The sequence below is a fragment of the Canis aureus genome, chromosome X (assembly GCF_053574225.1).
Source record: "Canis aureus isolate CA01 chromosome X, VMU_Caureus_v.1.0, whole genome shotgun sequence".
Classification (NCBI taxonomy): Eukaryota; Metazoa; Chordata; class Mammalia; order Carnivora; family Canidae; genus Canis; species Canis aureus.
Genome location: NC_135649.1, coordinates 67,084,473 through 67,102,136, shown reverse-complemented (window position 1 = coordinate 67,102,136; position 17,664 = coordinate 67,084,473). Strand labels below are relative to the sequence as shown.

General features: G+C 39.8%; 1 protein-coding gene across 1 annotated transcript; it reads right to left on the bottom strand.

Moving 5' to 3' along the window:
* Window positions 1–5,880: 5,880 nt before the first annotated feature.
* On the bottom strand, window positions 5,881–8,173 carry NAP1L2 (nucleosome assembly protein 1 like 2). Its single transcript, XM_077887390.1, has one exon. It carries the CDS (start codon window positions 8,093–8,095, stop codon window positions 6,701–6,703), a length of 1,395 nt encoding a protein of 464 aa, XP_077743516.1. The 5' UTR covers window positions 8,096–8,173; the 3' UTR covers window positions 5,881–6,700.
* Between the last annotated feature and the right edge of the window lie 9,491 nt (window positions 8,174–17,664).

Genomic DNA, 17,664 nt, shown 5'->3' with positions numbered 1-17,664 from the left:
ATCAGATATGAACTCTTGCACCACTAATTGAATGGTACTGGCAAATTACAATGTCGATATCTCAGATTTCTCATCTGAAAAATGGAGATAACCACCCTGATCCAAACTCTAGTGAGGACACAATTCTAAATGTTCTAAAATACCACACTAACATACAGAAAGAGTATACAAGTTTAATTCTTTTTTTTTATAAATTTTTATTTATTTATGATAGTCACAGAGAGAGAGAGAGAGAGAGGCAGAGACACAGGCAGAGGGATAAGCAGGCTCCATGCACCGGGAGCCCGACGTGGGATTCGATCCCGGGTCTCCAGGATCGTGCCCTGGGCCAAAGGCAGGCGCCAAACCGCTGCGCCACCCAGGGATCCCTACAAGTTTAATTCTTGACCATGAAATGCAAATGTTTTAAATTGGCTGATATGGATCTTAGTAAGTATAAACACCTTTTCAATTCCTCTAAGCTGTAAAATAAAAAGTACCTCATCACAGTGAGAGAGGGAACTGATCACAAACCACTCACTCTTCCCTTATCCATAGGACTCCTGGCAAACTCTAGGTGATATTCTGGACAGAAAAGATTATGGTGTGTTTATAAATATCATTTCCACTTGCTACTGAAGTATTCTGTATTAAAACATGCACATACACACGCAGATGCAAGTATGCACATACATACACACAGTATCAATATTTATTACCTCCTTTCACCTTGATAGCTGATGTAGAAATACCAAATGATAAAGCACTCCATACTGGTTCCACCTGTTGTGAAACCTTCTGAACATGAGCTTCCTCTCACTCTGGATCATCCAGCCATGTGTGTGTGTGCATGTGTGTGTGAAAGAATCTGAAAGCATGTTGATGTGAAATAGAAAATGTAAAAATACAGCCACTTATCACTATTTTCACGGAGTTGCCTTGTGAAATTTTCATTTCAACACAAATCTTACCAAATAAGACTGTTTGGAAAGCTTTTTTCTCACATCAAGTGATACAATCAACTGGAATGCTGAACCTTTTGTATGAAATTTAAATTAATACACACAATAGCCAAACTGTGGAAGGAGCCTTGGTGTCCATCGAAAGATGAATGGATAAAGAAGATGTGGTTTATGTATACAATAGAATATTACTCAGCCATTAGAAACGACAAACACCCACCATTTGCTTCAACGTGGATGGAACTGGAGGGTATTATGCTGAGTGAAATGAGTCAATCGGAGAAGGACAAACATTATATGTTCTCATTCATTTGGGGAATATAAATAATAGTGAAAGGGAATAGAAGGGAAGGGAGAAGAAATGGGTAGGAAATATCAGAAAGGGAGACAGAACATAAAGACTCCTAACTCTGGGAAACGAAGTAGGGGTGGTGGAAGGGGAGGAGGGCGGGGAGTGGGGGTGAATGGGTGACGGGCACTGAGGGGGGCACTTGGCGGGATGAGCACTGGGTGTTATTCTGTATGTTGGCAAACTGAACACCAATAGATGATTAACATATTACAGACTGATTTATTCTACCAAATACACCTACACTAGTATTGACATTGAAGTACTCAGTAGGTGTCAGAACTAGTAATACTCCTTTTATACACACTACTTCTTATATAGATGTACATATCTGCATTTATGTATGCTTGACCCAAATCTGTCCTGGACCCAAGGTGCCATTGTACTTCATCAACCAAAAAGGATATCTATTCTGCAGGTATTTTAAACCTAAAACCCCCCACACTGTCCAATTCTGGGACTCTCCTCTTGTCATTCCTTAAGTTTCTCTCCCCCAGGTGTGGGTCAGACCAAATATTAACCATGCCAGGACCCTCCCTCTACGCTGCCACCTATCTTTGCCTTCCCTCTGGGTACCTTCGCTTTAGCAGACAGACAAGTTGACCTTGACTTCAACGTGGAAGAACGGCCCCCATTCCTGACCTCCTTCAAAGCCACTGACGGCACTTCGCCCGGAGTAAGCCTTGGCCAGAACTGCCTTTTTTGTAACCGACCACAGGCACTATTACACACACAATATGGTTTCATAAACCACCGGAGCTGGGAAGAGGACTCACCCATTCCTTTTGACCAACATGCGCGCACGCACAACACGCGCAGGCCAAACAGACTTAAAGTAGCAGCATCCATGATGACTAAGCCCTGTCTTCCCCGCCTCCACGTACTCTCGCACACCCCGATAGAGATGTTTTACCGAGGCCAGTGTCCTTTTATGACAAATGACTATCCCCCCTTAACTTCCTTCCCATTTTATCCTATCCCACGCAGGTCCTCACGTGAACACACATGCGCGCGCACACACAAACCTCCACAGAGCCAGTAGAAGTGAGATGTGTGCACATGCAGAATGGAGGGTAGTGATTACCCATTGGCTACAGGACCTGGAGAGGTATTTATTATTGTCTTAAAATTCCCTGAGAATAGGTCAACAAATGGGTCATGAGTTTTTAAAAAACAAGCCGAGGTTGTTTACTTTTGGACACTTTTTTCTCTCTTTAAAACCTGTATTATTTGGCAAAAAAAAAAAAAAATCGGAGAAAATACATTTCAGAAATGTGTTCCATGTAAACTTATCCATTATATTTATTTTTTAAAAGATTATATGCTTTAAAATAATCAGCTACATGTTGCACATATCTGTGTAGTAACTAAAAAGTAAAATCTCTTGGGTACCTATGGATGATATATAATTTCATGATTCTTATTTTCTGTATTCTATTTTTCTCTGGTTTCCAAATATTTTAATTTGATAATGCACCATTGGCCAGTGAACAAATGTCCTGTGGTTGAGGGTTATTTGGTGTACACAGCTACAAAGATAATGAATGCATTCAGTGGTGAAGAATTACCATATAGTTACTATATTTTCCTCATCATTAATCGGGCTTGTCAGTACCTTAAGTACTGCTGCTAAATTTGCCACTTAGCTTTCCTTAATACTTGCAGAAATCCTGGAGATTTTGTAATTAAAATGTAAAGCAGGTTCTTTCACTTTTTGTAAATTAGAAAACAAATTATGGGGACAATTATTAATGATTTAATAAGAAGTTACACACTTTTATTGTATACCGGTTTTGAATATTTCACAGATTTAACTTAGTAATAAAAATAACATAGATACGCTTATACAGCACTCCCTGCGTGCCATGCATATTTCAAGCACTTCATATAAACCAATTAAATCTTCATAATAATCTACGAGATAAACGTGCAATTATTATATATTTACAGATATGAAAACTAGGACACATAAACTAACCTGTACAAGGTCACCCAACTAATAAGTTACAAAATTGGGATTTGAATTTAAGCAGCCTGGCTTCAGAGACTAACCACTCTACCATATGACATATAATACTAAATACTATAATTTACACTATAAATTATGATGTACCAAAAAATGGAATTTTATTGTATTTAAGTATATCCCCTGAGAACTAAGAATACCAAACTTCTAACAAGCCCCAAGAGCCATCTCAACAAGCCTTCAGGACTGTACAAATGATATACTTTTTAAAGAACAATTATAAAAAAAAATTAAGGTAAAAATTCTATCGTTAGTCACACTTGGGTCCTAAATCCTAGTATAGACTTCTTTGGTATGTGGGTTGAAATTTATGGCCTACTCTCAAAGCCTAAAGTTCCTTTACACTAGTCTAAAGGCAAATCAGATGAACATCCACAAGCTAAAGGAGTGATGACAACCTTCAATTTCATCCCTGAGAAGGGGTGAAAGAGAAGGAAATATAAAAAGCAATCCCTGACATCAGGAAGCTGGCCTGGTCCTCACAACTAGGCCATGCCATTCTTCAATTGGATATAACCTATCTCATAGAATACCAACCTCAAACAAGGTTACTATGAGACTGTAATAAAATGAGACAAACCGAGGCCATCTAATTTTGTCTAAGCACAGACAAAAACAAAATCACTGTGTTACTCACAAAATGCTAAACACCACTGCCATTCTAGCTAAAGTAAGTGGCTACAACCTCTTTACCAGTTACAGCTTTGTCTTTCTTCTAAACTTTTCTCCCTATAGATGAGATTTATTGAGCTATGAACCATTAAATTTTCCTACAATGTAGAGTAAACCCCAACTTCCACAGACCCTCCACCAAATCACAAAATCAAAGCCCAAATTCTGCAGTGTTTTCTAACACTTAATGATAACATACAATGCCTCCCCAGGATGTGTGTTCTCCCTCATGGCAATGATGGAGACTATGGGTATGTTCAATTTGTTCAACTATGTTCAACTTGGGTATGTGCTTATTCAACTATGGGTATGTCCTTGATGGTCTTTGACTGGACACCACTGACATGGGGGATAAAGGAAAGGGGCTGGCCTGCCCTCACAGAAAGCTCAGAAGCAGTTTTACTGCTTTAGCTCAAGGAGGCTAAATAAAGGAACAGAAGGGGCTTCAAGATGCCTGGTCCTTCTCTGTAAAATAGAGGGAGAGATACACCCATGTTCCTAACCTTTTAATGCAGAGTAACATTTAACAATTAAAAGAGGTCCAATCAATATTTGCTGGAGCCAGGAATTTAACAGAGGTCAACATTGAGGGTGGCGAAGAGTGTGAAAATGTTTATAATTAACAAGCATACACTGGAAGTACAAGCATACACTGGAAGTACCTCCCAATTTAGGTTCCCCTATAATACTAAGTTGCTTCTATTTCCCTATACCCTGTCAACTATTGCAACCCCAGAGAAAAGCAGGTGAGCATTACCACTGTCTCTGCTAGAAAGATATATTAGAGGAGGGTCCTATCCAGACAGGAAAAGGAAAGAAAAAGCCCATATCTTCCTCCTCAGTTGATTGTAAAGATGAGGCAGAGGTAAGAAAATCAGGCAGTGTTATAAACTTACCTCTCTGAGCCAAAATCCGAAGGGAGCATGTTCAATAATGGAGGAATAAGTCACAAGCAGAAGAGCTTTTGTTCCACTTTCATCTTATAATTCTGTGGGATCACATCACAATCACCTGGGATGGAAGAGTGGATAGGCAGCAATAACGAGACACAGTTAGCACTTCCTAGCCTCTCTCAGATCTCACATGGCTTGGAAGGGATTTAAAAATTCCCTGTTTTCCCAGAGGGATAGATATGACCTTCATAGAATCTGCCAAAATGGGAAGCCAAACCTCTGGGTTTCCACATGTGAAGAAGGCAATGTCAGCTCTGAGACAAGTCAGCTCTCTAACCAACCACATTCTATTTCCCCAGTCAGTGGTCAACCCTCCCACCAATGTGATAAAACAATATAAGTCCCTGTAAACCTAGATGACATTGTGGAAAGTTAGGTAAGTCTGAAATATAGACTAACACACAGGAGCCTGTTATTTATATCAATGTTTAAATTATGAAATAGCGAATTTACTGGATTCAAACTGAGATTTTTGTTTCCCCAAAAACTTGGGGTGTGGAGATGGACTCAAAATTAGTTTAGTTATAAAACCTCAGATAGGGATCCCTGGGTGGCGCAGTGGTTTGGCGCCTGCCTTTGGCCCAGGGCACGATCCTGGAAACCCGGGATCGAATCCCACATCAGGCTCCCAGTGCATGGAGCCTTCTTCTCCCTCTGCCTGTGTCTCTGCCTCTCTCTCTCTGTGTGTACCTATCATAAATAAATAAATAAATAATTTTTAAAAAATAAATAAAACCTCAGATAGTTTCTTTGCACATTCAAGTATAGTGTTAGTAGATCTGCATGCATATTTAAACACATAGAAAAGTAATAGAAAATAAATCAAGACATTAACAATACTTATCTTTGGGGAGTGGGTATATGGATTTTGGTTTAATTAATATATTTTTTAGTATTTTTCAAATGTTTTCCAATGAACATAATGAGAAAAAAGATCAGTTTCAAAACAGGAAACACTCTGAAATTTTTATTTATTTTATTTTGCAGTGAAAGAACATGAAAAAACTTCAAAATGGTAACATGATTACTTCCAATGAATGATTAAGTGTACTATAGGAAGATAAATACACTCTTAATACAGTTTACATAATTACACAGAATAATATGTGGCAATCTCTTGAAAGTAATGTGATTAACCACTAATAAACAATAACCTCAATATAACTATGTTATATTATTTATTATGGTCACATAAAATACAAGAGCCTATGGACCAGCTATTATTAACAATAAATGTGGTTTTGCCTGAAATTCTTAACTATTTACAGGTTTCTTAAGCATTCAAGTTTTAAATCTACTGTATTTTTATTGCAAAATGAAGCAGGTACAACAGCATTAAACCCACTAGATTAAGGTCTAAGAAAACAAATATAAAAACAAACAACAGCAACAGCAGAAAACCTTGGGTTGGTTCTCCAAGATTTTCTTTTCAAATAAATGTTGATCTCATTTAGCAGTTCCGATAATACTCACAGCCACAGATTAATAGCTACATGATAAAAGGACTTTAGAAGGATTTAAACTACACAACACTATACTAATATTTTAAATCATCTACCACAGTTTACATTTCTTGAAAGCATTCTACTACTAAAATGCAACACCAAATGAATTAGTATTTAAATTTCTCCTATACTTCTGAGACCTATGTTTTAACTGGCACTGCAAGAAAAAATTCAGAACACGAGAATATAATTAACTTATATATATTGAGTAAAGATCTAAGGCAGTAAATGTTAGGGCCAAGTATACTCTGCTGTTAGCGATCAATGTCTTCTACTATTGTCTCAAGATTTTTGCAACAGGCTTTAACCTCCTCAATTGCAGCCATCCAATTATCATAAATAATTTTGTCATAAATTGCATCATTAACTTCCCTAACTACCCCCTCCTGCTGAGACTCAAGGGCATCACCTGAGAAAAACAACACTGATCTTGGAATTATATAAGTACGTAAATTGTGACCAAGTAAAAAATCATCATTTCCATCTTTTCCATTTGAGCTGATTCCCTGAGGAGTAAAGAAATTGAAGAATGAATCCTTGGGAAAATCTTCAGTTACAGTTCGTACTGTTCCCCAAATCCGATGCTTCTGCTTCTTCCTGATGGTTTTCAAAGTGACATTCTTTCCTTCATTCCAATCTATCTCACAGCCTGTGCAATACTCAATTGCAGTTCCCCTATAGGGATGGGGATCATAATATGCCAGCCTTGACTTCAGCACATAAGTCTTTGTTAACAGCTCATTTTTGAAATATTCATTGGGCTTGAAGTGAAATTCTAGTGTGAAACTGAGAGGCTCACCAGGACCTGAAAGTTTCACTTTAATATCTGTCAGGAGCTTCAGAATAGGCTCATCATATTTCTTAATCAAAGGAGTGAGTGTGTCAACATTTTTTAAGACAGTCAGCCAAAAATCAGGAATTCCTTTAGGATCCTGTTCTTCTTTATTCTCTTTTCCAGTAGCCTCAATGTCATCACCATTATCATCATCATCATCATCATCATCGCCATCATCTTCCTCAACAGCATAATCATAATAATCTCCCTCATAACCATCATCCTCATCCATATACTCATGCACCAGACCCTCCTCATTACCATACATCTCTTCCTCATCATACATCTCATCATCATAGTCCTCTGAGTCTGATTTATATTCACATTCCTCTTTTGTAGGTTCATAGATTGCATTTATAATCTGACGTCTTTTTTCCAATAAGGGTTGATACATTTCAGCAAACTTTCTTTCAATGCCATGAAATTCCCTCATAAATTTGGATTCTAGATTGGCCACTCTAGTTTGAAGCTTTTTGAGGGCTAACACACGGTACTTAACTTTCAAAGGTAGACTTTCAACAAAGTCTGTATCTAAAAGATAACCAATAAGTCCTTTTGGACGATCTGAATCCTCATCAATATCTTCATCTTTTACCCCACCTTCCCCGGACCCAGCAGCAGCATCTTCTCCTTTTCCCCCTTCTTTCCCAGGCCCAACGGCGGCTTCTTCACCGCGCTCCTTATCATCTCCAGGCCCAGCTGCGACATCTTCACTCTGCTCCGGCTGTTCCCCGGGTCCCTCCATAATTACCTTATTATCAGCCTCTTCTTGACTAAATTCTAACAGTTTCTTGTGGTCGGCTGACTCGGCCATTTTTCAAAGGACCGTAACGCGTAAGGTGGCTACCGCCAAGATAAGGAGACCTGACCTCCGCAGGGAAAGACTCACCGGAATAGCAGAAGCGGTGGTGGCTGGGGCAGAGGTGGAGCGAGCAGTAGTGGCTGGCTGGGCTGCGGGAATAACGGTGGAGGCTGCTGCGGGGATGAATGCTGTGAGAAGTGGACAGAGGCAACGGTAGGATGGGCTTGGGTGCAGAGAGTGGCGAGGCCAGTCTCGCAGGAGCGAGCCAGAGACGGCAGAGAGCTGCAGTTGGGCGGACCTCCTTCGCAAGCAGCAGCTGCTGCAAGAAAAACCGGTGCCGCAATATGATTACACAGAGGTCTTTTGACTAGATTTTCTTGGTGCAAATAGTTTGCTGCGTCACTCCCTCCCTCCCCTATGACTCTGCTCTAATCTCATTTGCTGAGCTGGGTGATTGACAAATCCTGAGCCAATAAATTATTAGATCTATCAAGTTTCCAACTCAGCTCACCTTCCCAGGTTTTCTAATATAGCTGATTCATCCACGTCTCACTTATCTTCTAACTCCCTCCCGAGTTTTCAGAAACCCAAATTTTGTTTATTCTCTCAAATTGTAACTGGTATTATAATTTCAAAAAAAGCTAAAAAAAAATGGTAAGTAAAATGTCAGACAAAGCTAAAGGACAAAGCATCCACCCATCCTAAATCTGTCCCTTTGATTTTAGCCCCAGGCTCTGGAAGGGGGAAATTTATAAAGAGAGGCTACAAGGGAAAACACTTTAAAAATTAGCAATCTTGGTCTTATGATGGTGTAAATGCCAGTGACTTAAATATTCTATATTTTGTAAACTCAACACCTAAGAAACAAAAAAATCCAATCGTGAAATGGGCAGAAGACATGAACAGAAATTTCACCAAAGAAGACATACACATGGCCAACAAGCACATGAGAAAATGCTCCACATAACTTGCCATCAGGGAAATACAAATCAAAACCACAATGAGATACTGCCTCACACCAGTGACAATGGTGAAAATTAACAAGACAGGAAACAACAAATGTTGGAGAGGATGTGAAGAAAGGGCAACCCTCTTGCACTGTTGGTGGGAATGCAAAGTGGTACAGCCACTCTGGAAAACAAGTGTGGAGCTTCCTCAAAGAGTTAAAAATAGAGCTACCCTATGACCCAGCAATTGCACTGCTGGGTATTTACCCCACAGATACAGATGTAGTGTAACGCCGGGACACCTGCACCCCAATGTTCATAGCAGCAATATCCACAATAGCCAAACTGTGGAAGGAGCCTCGATGTCCTTTGACAGATGTATGGATAAAGAAGATATGGTATATATATACAATGGAATATTACTCAGCCATTAGAAACGACGAATACCCACCATTTGCTTCAACGTGGATGGAACTGGAAGGGTATTATGCTGAGTGAAGTAAGTCAATCGGAGAAGGACAATCATATGATTTCACTCATACGGAGAATATAAGAAATAGTGAAAGGAATTATAAGGGAAAGGAGGGGAACTGAGTGGGAAAAATTAGAGAGGGAGATAAACCATGAGAGACTCCTAACTCTGGGAAACAAAGGGTTGCAGAAGGGGAGGTGGGTGGGAGGATGGGGTAACTAGGTGATGGGCACTGAGGAGGGCACGTGATGGGATGAGCACTGGGTGTTATACTATATGTTGGCAAATCCAACTTGAATAAAAAAAATAATAGAACTCCTGGGACACCTGGGTGGCTCAGTGGTTGAGCATCTGCCTTTGGCTCAGGGCATGATCCCAGGATCAGGCTCTGCAACGGGTTCCCTGCTTGGCAAGAAGTCTGCTTCTCCCTCTCCCTGCCAGTCCCCCTGCTTGTGCTCACTCTGCCAAATAAATAACTAAAATAGTTTTGTTTTTAAAGACATGTACAATAATATTTATGTCAACATTATTTATTTTTAAAATAACTCCATGGGGTCATATTTTGTATATCATGTAACTCACCCTTTTCAAGTGAATAATTCAATGATTTCTTAAATTTACCAAATTGTACAGCCACTGCCATGGATCAGTTTTAGAACATGTTCATCATTCCAATATTATATTTCATAAATATTTACTGTTAATCCCCACTATACTTTCTAATGTTCCACTCCCATCATAGGTAACTGTTAATTTACATTCTGTTTTTATAACTACCTTTTCTAAATATTTCATAGAAATTGAATCGTATAATTTGTAGGCTTGTGTGTCTGGCTTATTTCACTGAGAATAAAGCTTTTGAGATTCATCTAAGCCATAGTATATATCCATAGTTGGTTCTTTTTATTGCTGAATAGTATTTAAGTGTATGGATTTAATATATCATGTTTATTTTTTCATTAGGCAATAGACATATAGACTGTTTTCAGCTTTGACTACTATGAATTATGGTACCATGAATATTTGTGTCTTTTTAAAAAAAGATTATTTATTTATTTATTCATGAGAGACAGAGAGAGAGGCAGAGACATAGGCAGAAGGGAGATTCAGGCTCTCCACTGGGAGCCCAAGGCAGGACTTGATCCCAGGATCCCAGGATCACACCCTGAACTGAAGGCAGACACCCAACCACTGAGCCACTCTGGCGCCCTGTGTGCAAATCTTTTTTATTTTGACTGTTCCAGTGAGTATAGAATGGTATCCTGTTACAGTTTAATTTGCATTTCTCTACTGATCTTTTATTTCATGTGCTTATCAGCTATCCATATATATTTTTTTGGCACAACATCTTCAAATTTTTTGCCCATTTTGTATTGGTTTGACCGTCTTTTTATTATTGAGGTGAAAGACTTCTGTGCATATTCTGGATACAAGTCATTTATCAGATATATGTTTTGCAATATTTTCCACCAGTATATTGCATATCTTTTTACACCAACTAAGATTGCTTTTGAAGTACAAGGGATTTGAATTTTGATGAGATCCAATTTATCACTTTTTAATGGGCTGTGTTTTGATGCCATAACTAAAAACTCTCTGCCTAACTCAAGGTCTTAAATATTTTTTCCTAAGGGTTTTATAATTTTAGCTCTTTTATTTAGGCCTGTGACCCATTTTGAGTTATTTTTTTCATATAGTATAAATTAAATACCTGCGTTAGCTTCCTATATATGGATATCTATTTGTCTCAGCACCATTTGTTTAAAAAACTGTCCGTTCCATATTTTATTGCCTTGCTATTTATCAAAAACCTGTTGACCTTTGTCATATAAGTGAGACAAAGATGGCCCCTGTATATCAGTCCCTATGTTGTTTATTATTCATAGCAGGCTACGGCTCAAAGTCAGCACCAAACTCAAATTCCATACATCTGTTATATATATATATAAATTATCCACATAATTTTGGGCATTTAGAGTTTGCCTGTTACCCTGTAAAACTGCTCCTAACTTCTGCTAGCCATAGATAAGATAAACCCTGTGACTATAAAAGATCCCAAACTACTGCTGCTCTTTGGAGCTCTCTGGCCTAAGGAATTCCCACCTTGCTAGTGGAGGACATCACCTAGAATGTAAGCCCCCTCTCTGATTTACCTCTCCTAAAAATTTCCTTGCCCACTTCACCTTCTCCATTATGGCCCCATGATAAATCTGTATAAGGTCTCCTGCTGTGAGGAATTTATCCTCTCATATATCCCTGGTCCAATAAAGCTTGCTGTACAATACTGCCATCTTGTCTCCTTGTCTTTTCTTTTATCAGTCCTGACCCTTAAACTTGCCACAACCATAAATATAAGGGTTTATTTCTAGATTTTCAATTCAATCTCATTAATCTATGTCTAGGTTTATGCCCATACCACACTGTCTTAATTATAGTTAAGTGTTTTTTATTGGGAAGTGCAAGTCCTCCGTGGTTTTCTTTTTTTTTCCTAAAAAGTTTTGGCTTCTGAGTCTTTTGAATTTCTATCTATACTTTAGTATCAGCTTGTCTATTTTTTCAAAAAAAAAAAGCAAAAACTAAAGCAGAACACCTGGAGTTCTAAGAGAGATTGCCTTTAATTTATAGATTGATTTGAAAAGAATTGGTTTTTTAACAATATTGAATCTTTCAATCCATGTACAAGGAAATTCTATTTATTTAGATATGTTTTCTCTAATTACTCTCAGAATTGTTTTGTAATTTTCAGTGAACAAATCTTGAACCTCTTTTATTAAATTTACTCCTATATATTTTAAGTGATGTCATTATAAAACATACTGTTGTATTTTTATTGTGGTAAAATGTATATGACATAAATTTTAGCATTTTAACTATTTATAAGTATACAATTTTATTGCATTAAGCACATTCACAATATTGTGCAACCATCCCCAAAACTCATTTGCAGAACTTCAGCATCTCTAACTCAAACTCTGTACCCATTAAACAATAGTTCTCCATTCCTTACTCCCACCTATCCAAGCTCTGGTAACCTTGATTATACTTTGTATCTCCATGCATTTGTCTACTTTAAGTGTCTCATATAAGTAGAATTATAGAGTATTTGTCCTTTTGTATGTGGCTTATTTCAGTTAGCAGAGTGTTTTCAAAGTTCATACAGTTTTGACATGTATTAAAACTTCATTCCTTTTTATGGCTAAAATTTATAGATAATAAGATAATAAGATTATTTATCTATCTATCTGATATATATACTTGAATTGTTTCCAACTCTGACTATTGTGAATAACACCTCTAGGAAGTTTGGTGTGCAAGTATTTATTTCTCTGTTTTCAATTATTTGTATATATTACTATATACCTAGTAATGGAATTACTAGATCGCATGGCAATCATACATACAGCTTTTTGAGGAAAGTCCAAATTCTTTTCCATGGTGGCTATACAATTTTAGACTCCCAACAGCAATGCAAAAAAGTTGTAATTTCTCCAAATTCTCACTAAAATTTTGTATGTGTATGTTTTCATAGACAGCCTAATGAGTATGAAGTCATATTTCACTCTGTTTTTTTTTTAATTTTTTAAAAATTTATTTATTTATTATTTATTATTTTAAAAATTACTATTTATTTGAGAGAGCAAGAGATACAGAGTGGTGGAGAGACAGAGAGGGAGAGACAAGCAGGACCCTGGGATCATAACCTGAGCTGAAGGCAGGCACTTAACCAACTGAGCCACCCAGGCACCCCTTGTTTTTAATTTTTATTTCCCTCAACAAATATATATGTTGAGCATTTTTAAAGTGTTTATTGTCCATTTGTATTTCTTATTTAGAGAAATTTTTATTTAAGCCCTTGGCCCACTTTTCAATTGGTTTGTTTGATTTTTTGGTATTGAGGTGAAGGTGTTCTTTAAGTGTTCTAGATAATAATTCTTTATCAGATATGATTTCCAAATTATTTTCTCCTATTATACAGGTCATCCTTTCACTGTCATGATAATGGTCTTTTGATGTACAAATGTGATTAATTTTGATGAAGTCGACATTATTTATATTACTTCTGTTGCCTACATTCTGGGGGTCATATTCAAGGAATCATTGCCTAATTAATGTCATGAAGTTTTCCCCCTAAGTTTTCTTCTAGTCTAGTTCTTTGATCCATTTTAAGTTAATATTTGTATATGGTTTACAGTAAGGTACAACTTTATTTTTTTTGCATGCCACTTTTCACAGCAACATTTGTTGAATAAACGGTTTTTCCCCATTTAATTGTCTAAGCATCCTTGCTGAAAATCAATTGATAATATATGTGAAGGCATATTTCTAAGCTGTCTATTCTATTTATTGGTCTATATGTCTGTTTTTATGCCAGTTTTGAGTAGCTTTGTAGTAAGTTTTGAAATCAGAAAATGTGAGTCTCCCATCTTTCAATAGGAAAGTTCTTCACGTTTCAATATTGTTTCATGTGTTCAGAATCACTTGAGATTCCATAAAAAATTCAGGATGGGTTTTTCTGTTTCTCAAAAAATACTTCGAAATTTTCATAACAATTTCATTAAGTCTGTAGATCTCTTTGAGTAGTATTGGTATTTAGAAAATGTTAAGTCTTCGGGTGAGGAGTTAAGATAGTGGAGTAGTAGGGGGACCCTATGCTTGCCTTGTCCCTCAAACAGAGATAGATGAATATCAAATCATTCTGAATACCTAAGATATTGATCTGAGGACTAAAAGAACAAACTACACATCTGGTGGGAGAAAATAGTGACATCATGGAGGGGAGGAGCTGCAGAGAGTTGCTTTGGGGGAGGAAAGAACTGCAGGTGCTGTGGAGGGGAAGGAGCCCTGATCACAGGGAAAGGAGAGGAGAGGAGAGGAGAGGAGAGGAGAGGAGAGGAGAGGAGAGGGGAGGGGAGGGGAGGGGAGAGGAGAGGGGAGGGGAGGGGAGGGGAGGGGAAGGGAGGGGAGAGGAGAGGGGAGGGGAGGGGAGGAGAGGGGAGGGGAGGAGAGGAGAGGAGAGGAGAGGAGAGACAAAGCAGCATGCAGGTGATTACACAAGACAAATTTCCCCCAAACCATTGACTGGTAAAAGGTGAGGGGCCAATTGTGGCAAGTTTTTACAAGCACCAGAGCTCAACATCTGAAGTTGTAGAGCCCATGCCATCATCACCAGGGTCATGCCTGGCAAGCTTAAGTGGTGTTCCTGTGGGGAAGGAGGGAAGAGGTTGGGGACCAGGCAGCATGGACTAAGAATCTCTTGGATCATACCAGGAGAAATAATTATCCTTCTTGGAGCATTTGGGAGAGGTGGCACTGCCTCTCAGGGGACCAAAGAGATGGTGAGTACCATTGAGTAAACCCCATTAATTATCATAGCAGCAGAGGCACCTGCTTAAGGCAGCCAACGTGGAAACCAGCTTTTGGCTATATTTTCCAATAAACTCTGAGCTCCTGCATGGTCATGTGACTGCTTTTCTGGGACAAACCAGCACCAGCCACATTGCAGCAAGACCCTCCCCTAGAGAAACCCTTTGGGTCCACATCACTCAGAGTCCCTAAAGATTGAAGTTTTTGACACCCAGCTAATGTGCCTGAGATAAAACACAGGAATACTGACTGCCAGGCAGCCTGACAGTTCAGACAGACAGAGTGAAAGCAAGGTTCTGATGGAAGCCAGGGACACAAGACAGGATATTGTTTGATCTTCTGTGAGGGTTTCCTGAACAGTGGCAGGAGCAAACTGCCCTCTCAAGGGATGATAGAGAGTGGTAATGCCATTTCCCCACACCAACCTATCAGCACAGACTTCAGTGAGCAACACAGCATCTTTACTGGAGGTTGGAGCCTCTTACACCAAGTCCTGCTCCACTACATATGGCAGTGCATCTTTACTAGGGCAAGTCAGCCTGAGAACCAGCACAGCAGACCCCTCCCACTGAAGAGGAGCACAAAACCCCCACATGTGCCAAGTCTATTGATCATAGAGTGCTACAAAGCTTTAGCTTTAGTGGAAACATGATCAGGCTTATTTTAACAAGAAGACTAAGGACGCCTGGGTGGCTCAGTGGTTGGGCACCTGCCTTCGGCCCAGGGAATGATCCTGGAGTCTCGGGGTCAAGTACCATGTCAGGCTCCCCGCTGGGAGCCTGTGTCTCTCTCTGCCTCTTTTTCTGCCTCTGTGTGTGTCTTTCATGAATAAATAAATTAAATCTTTTTTAAAAAGATGAGGCAGGGCAAGATGGAAGAAAAGTAGGGTCCCCAAGTCACCTGTCCCCACCAACTTACCTACATAACTTTCAAATCATCCTGAAAACCTATTAATTCGGCCTGAGATTTAAAGAGAGAACACCTGTAATGCTACAGTGAGAAGAGTTCGCGCTTCTATCAAAGTAGAAGATGGAAAAAAATAAAAAAATAAAAAAGCATCTAAGGGGGAGGGGCCCTGTGAGGAGCCAGGCTAAGGCCGGATGGCGAGTGCCCCCAGGACAGGAAAGCCCAGTCCCTGAGAAGCAGGAGCTTTATCAATCTTCCTAGATGGAAAGGCACTTGCAGGGAACTCGGGCAGGATCCCAGGAGGGGCAGTGATGCCCTCAGGCTCCCAAGGGCACAAACAGAGGAACTGAGCCCCGGGAGAGAGCACACCACACACTGTGGCCAGAGCGCCCTAAAGGGCGCGCTGGGCGGGGCCCTGGGAGCAGCTCAAGCAGCAGCTCAGGCGGTGGCTCTGCCTGGAGAGGGCTGCATGGCGCCGGGAGCGCGGTTCCAGTGGCGCAGGCCCAGGAGCCCAGGGCACTGGGGGCACAGCCCAAGATCCAGCGCTCCTACCCGGACAAGTGGAGGACGGGAGGACACAGGGCAGCAAGGACGCTCCTGCCGCTGGGCAGCCCGGAGCTGTGCAAATCGGCGCCCTCCGCCCCCAGAGCATCAAGGCCTCTGCAGACTGGGAGCTGCCGCGTTACTGTAGGAGCTGACTCTATAACTAGAGAGCAGGCTGCTGCCACTGTTGTTATTCCTCCTGGTGTCACCTTGTACCTGGGATTGAGCAGGGGCCTCACAGGATGAACAGCTCCCACTGAGCCATGCACCTGGCAGGGGCCTGGGCAGTTCCCCCACGTCCACAGAACTGAGAATCAGGACAGCAGGCCCCTCTCCCAGAAAACCAGCTGGAAGGACAAAAGAAAATCAAGTTATTGACCAAGCAGCGCTGGAAAGTTCCAGGGGAAGTCGAGGGATTTTATACATATATATATATTTGGATTTACAATATATATTATCAGAGGATACTCCCGCTTGTTTTTTGTATTCTGTTTGTCCCCCCCCCCCTTTTTTTCTTTCTCACTCTGTCTCTTTTTTCCAGTAAAACTTCTTTCTGGAAAATCTGCACTGAGCAAAATGACTAGAAGGAAAAACTCACCACAAAAGAAAGAATCAGAAACAGTCCTCTCTCCCAGAGTTACAAAATTTGGACTATAATTCAATGTCACCAAGCCAATTCAGAATCACAATTATAAAGCTAATGGTGGGTCTGGAAAAAAGCACAAAAGATTCAAGAGACTTCATGACTGCAGAATTTAGATCTAATCAGACCGAATTAAAAATCAATCAAATGAGATGAAATCCAAAATGGAGTTCCTAACAACAAGAGTTAACGAGGCAGAAGAACGAGTGAGTGACATAGAAGACAAGTTGATGGCAAGGAAGGAAGCTGAGTGAAAAAGGATAAAAACAATTAAAAGATCATGAGGGAAGGATAAGGGGAATAAATAACAGCCTCGGAAGGAAAAATCTATGTTTAATTGGGGTTCCAGAGGAGGGCGAAAGAGACACAGGACCAGAAAGTGTATTTTTTTAAAGATTTATTTATTTATTTATTTATTTATTTATTTATTTATTTATAATAGAGAGACAGACAGACAGACACAGGCAGAGGGAGAAGCAGGCTCCATGCCGGGAGCCTGACGTGAGACTCGATCCCGGGACTCCAGGATCGCGCCCTGGGCCAAAGGCAGGGGCTAAACCACTGAGCCACCCAGGGATCCCCCAGAAAGTGTATTTGAATAAATAATAGCTGAGAACTTCCCTAACTTGGGAAAGGAAACAAGCATTCAGATCCAGGAGATAGATTCCCCGTAAAATCAATAAAAACCGTTGAACACCTTGACATT